This window comes from Equus asinus, chromosome 30 (genome assembly GCF_041296235.1).
Source record: "Equus asinus isolate D_3611 breed Donkey chromosome 30, EquAss-T2T_v2, whole genome shotgun sequence".
In the NCBI taxonomy this organism is placed as follows: domain Eukaryota; kingdom Metazoa; phylum Chordata; class Mammalia; order Perissodactyla; family Equidae; genus Equus; species Equus asinus.
Window position 1 is genome coordinate 27295389 of NC_091819.1, and position 2680 is coordinate 27298068.

The 2680-nt window shown below is 49.1% G+C and overlaps 1 protein-coding gene across 1 annotated transcript; it reads left to right on the forward strand.

The window, feature by feature from the left end:
- Positions 1 to 895: 895 nt before the first annotated feature.
- On the forward strand, positions 896 to 2227 carry BECN2 (beclin 2). The gene has a single exon (XM_014858913.3). It carries the CDS (start codon positions 896 to 898, stop codon positions 2225 to 2227), a length of 1332 nt encoding a protein of 443 aa, XP_014714399.2.
- Positions 2228 to 2680: the final 453 nt, after the last annotated feature.

Below are 2680 nucleotides of genomic sequence, written 5' to 3' on the forward strand. Positions count from 1 at the left end.
TTTTAGTGCCAGTATCTCTGGGGACCATATGTGCTTAACTAGGTGGTTGACTGACAGAAGTCAACATATTTGTAAAGTTTTTTGTAAGTTTGCTTTTCGACGTTATGCAAATGCTTGGTGTATTAATCTTGTCAATTATGAAACTGTTTATCTCACCCTTTGGCCAAGCTGATGGCAAAATCTATACCTCCAAACTACTTTATTTGATTTTATTTGTCAATTAAAAAATATCATTTCCATTGTGTCTATTACATTACTGTGTGATAAAGGATAAGTGTCACCAGAGCAGAAAGTCTAAATTTGGTGGTAGGGGAAGGCTTCCTCGAGCAAATGACACCTTACCCAGCCCTAAAAGAAGGGATAGGTGTTATCCACGGAAGGAGGGGCGGGAAGAGTGTTCTGGTCAGAGGGCATAACAGGATACGTTGGAAGAACTGAAATGCCATTAGTTTGCAGGAACATGGAGGAGCCCATGGGTGAGGGTGGCAGGACATGGGGAAAGAAGAAGCTGGAGAGACGTCCAGAGGCCTTGGCTCAGGTTAAGATGATGGGACTTTATCTTAAGGTAAGATAAGGGCATTAAACATTTTAAGAAGGGAAGTGCAATGATCAGATTTTAGTTTTAGAAAGATTACTCTTAAGACACGCCTGGAAAATGTTAAAAAGAGGACAGTGAGATGATCAAATTCTCCTCTTAGAAAGACTCACTTGTCTAAAAGGAGCTCAAGGAGGCATCTAAGGAGGGTACCACTGCAGGGTTTTAAGAAGGAGAGTGACAAGATGAGATATGCATTTTAAAAGAATCACTCCTCTACAGGAGCTTAAAAAGGTATAAATGGTTAAGTAACTGGGGAGGCAGAGGAAACAGAATCACGGTGAGAGTCAGCCCTCTGCCATGTCCTCCATCCACTTCATGTGCTGGCGCTGCGACCAGCCCCTGAAGCTGAATCAGTCCACGGAGACCCCGGGCCTCGACGCCACCCAAGCATCTGCGGCTTCCGCGCTTGCCTCAGCTGAGGGGGTGCCAAGAGAAACCCAGGAGGGAGGCCCTACCTCCAGGGAGGAGACAGATAGTGACGAGCCACAGGATGGTGCCTCTTGCAGGACCCTCCCTGGTGATGGCAGGATGTCCGGGGACAGTTCCAACTACTTCATTCTGCTTGGGAAGCTGAGCTCTGTGAGAACTCTCAATAGCATCCAGAAGGCTGCTAGGGACATTTTTGACATCCTCTCCAGTGAAAAAGCTGTGAACCAGCCCCTGTGTGAGGACTGTACTGACAATCTTTTGTTGCAGCTGGACAGCCAACTCGTTCTCACAGCATCTGAGAGTAAGAACTACCAACGCTTTCTGGAGACCAGGGAGAGGATGAGTGAGGATGAGAGGGAGACACTGCAGGAGGAGCTGAAGGGCTTGGAGCTGGAGGAGGCCAGGCTGGTCCAGGAGCTGGAGGAGGTGGACAAGAACCGAGAAAGAGCAGCAGCGGATCTGACGGCAGCCCAGGCAGAGACCGAGATGCTGGACCAGCACGACAGGCAGTTCTGGAGGGACTATAGTCAACTGAAGTGGCAACAACTGGAACTTCATGACGAGCTGAGGAGCATGGAGAACCGGCTGCGGCATGCCCAGACCCAGCTGGACTGGCTGGAGAAAATCAATGTCTTCAGTGTGACGTTTGAGATCGGGCATAGCGGCCCCGTGGGCGTCATCAATAACTTCAGACTGGGCTGCCTCCCCAGTGTCCCTGTGTGCTGGGAGGAGATTAATGCAGCCTGGGGACAGACAGCCTTGCTGCTCCTTGCCCTGTCCAATACCATCGGCCTGCAGTTTCAGAGGTATCGACTCGTGCCCTGCGGAGACCATTCCTATCTGAAGTCTGTAAGAGATGACTCCATTGAGCTGCCATTGTTCTGTACCAGGCGGCAGGGTGCTTTCCCGAACGACAAGTTTGACCGGGCCATGGACAAGTTTGACCGGGCCATGGTGGCTTTCCTGGACTGCCTGCAGCACTTCAACAAAGAGGCCAAGAAAGGCGAGTCGGGTCTCTGCCTGCCCCACAGGATTCACGTGAGCCAAGGCCTGATGGAAGACCCTGGAGGCGGGGGCGCCTTCTATTCCATCAGAACCCACTTTAACACGGAGGAGCACTGGACAAAGGCGCTCAAGCTCATGCTTGTAAATTTTAAGTGGAGTCTGGCTTGGGTGTCCTTAAGGTATCGTCAAAAATAACTTTCTCTTTTTTTAAGAGGGAGAGGGAGATTTTTTTGCTTTAAAATATTTGTAAAAATGTTGTAAGATAAATTGTAAAACTGAAGAATATTAACATGTTTCTAACTTAAAAAATGAATGGCCACACGGGTATTAATTTAAGATTAATTAACGTGATGTTCAGAGCAAACCAAAGTCATTGCTACCTTCTCCAGCACATCTTTGTCCTCATTTCCTTCTGCCTTACTCTCCCCTCCTTTCCCACTCAGATAAACAAATTCAAAATGACAGCAAGGATTAAATTATAAAATGATGAGATTACTCCTGCATGAAAAGGGACTAAGGGATGCCGAGGGAAAGGGCTGAGGGAGGGGTGGTGCGGGGGAACTGAGGGCGGGGGGTGGGGGTTCGACGTGAGTGAGTTGGGGGAAGAGCTGAGGGGGGAAGAGCTGAGGGCGGGGCTGAGAGGAGAGG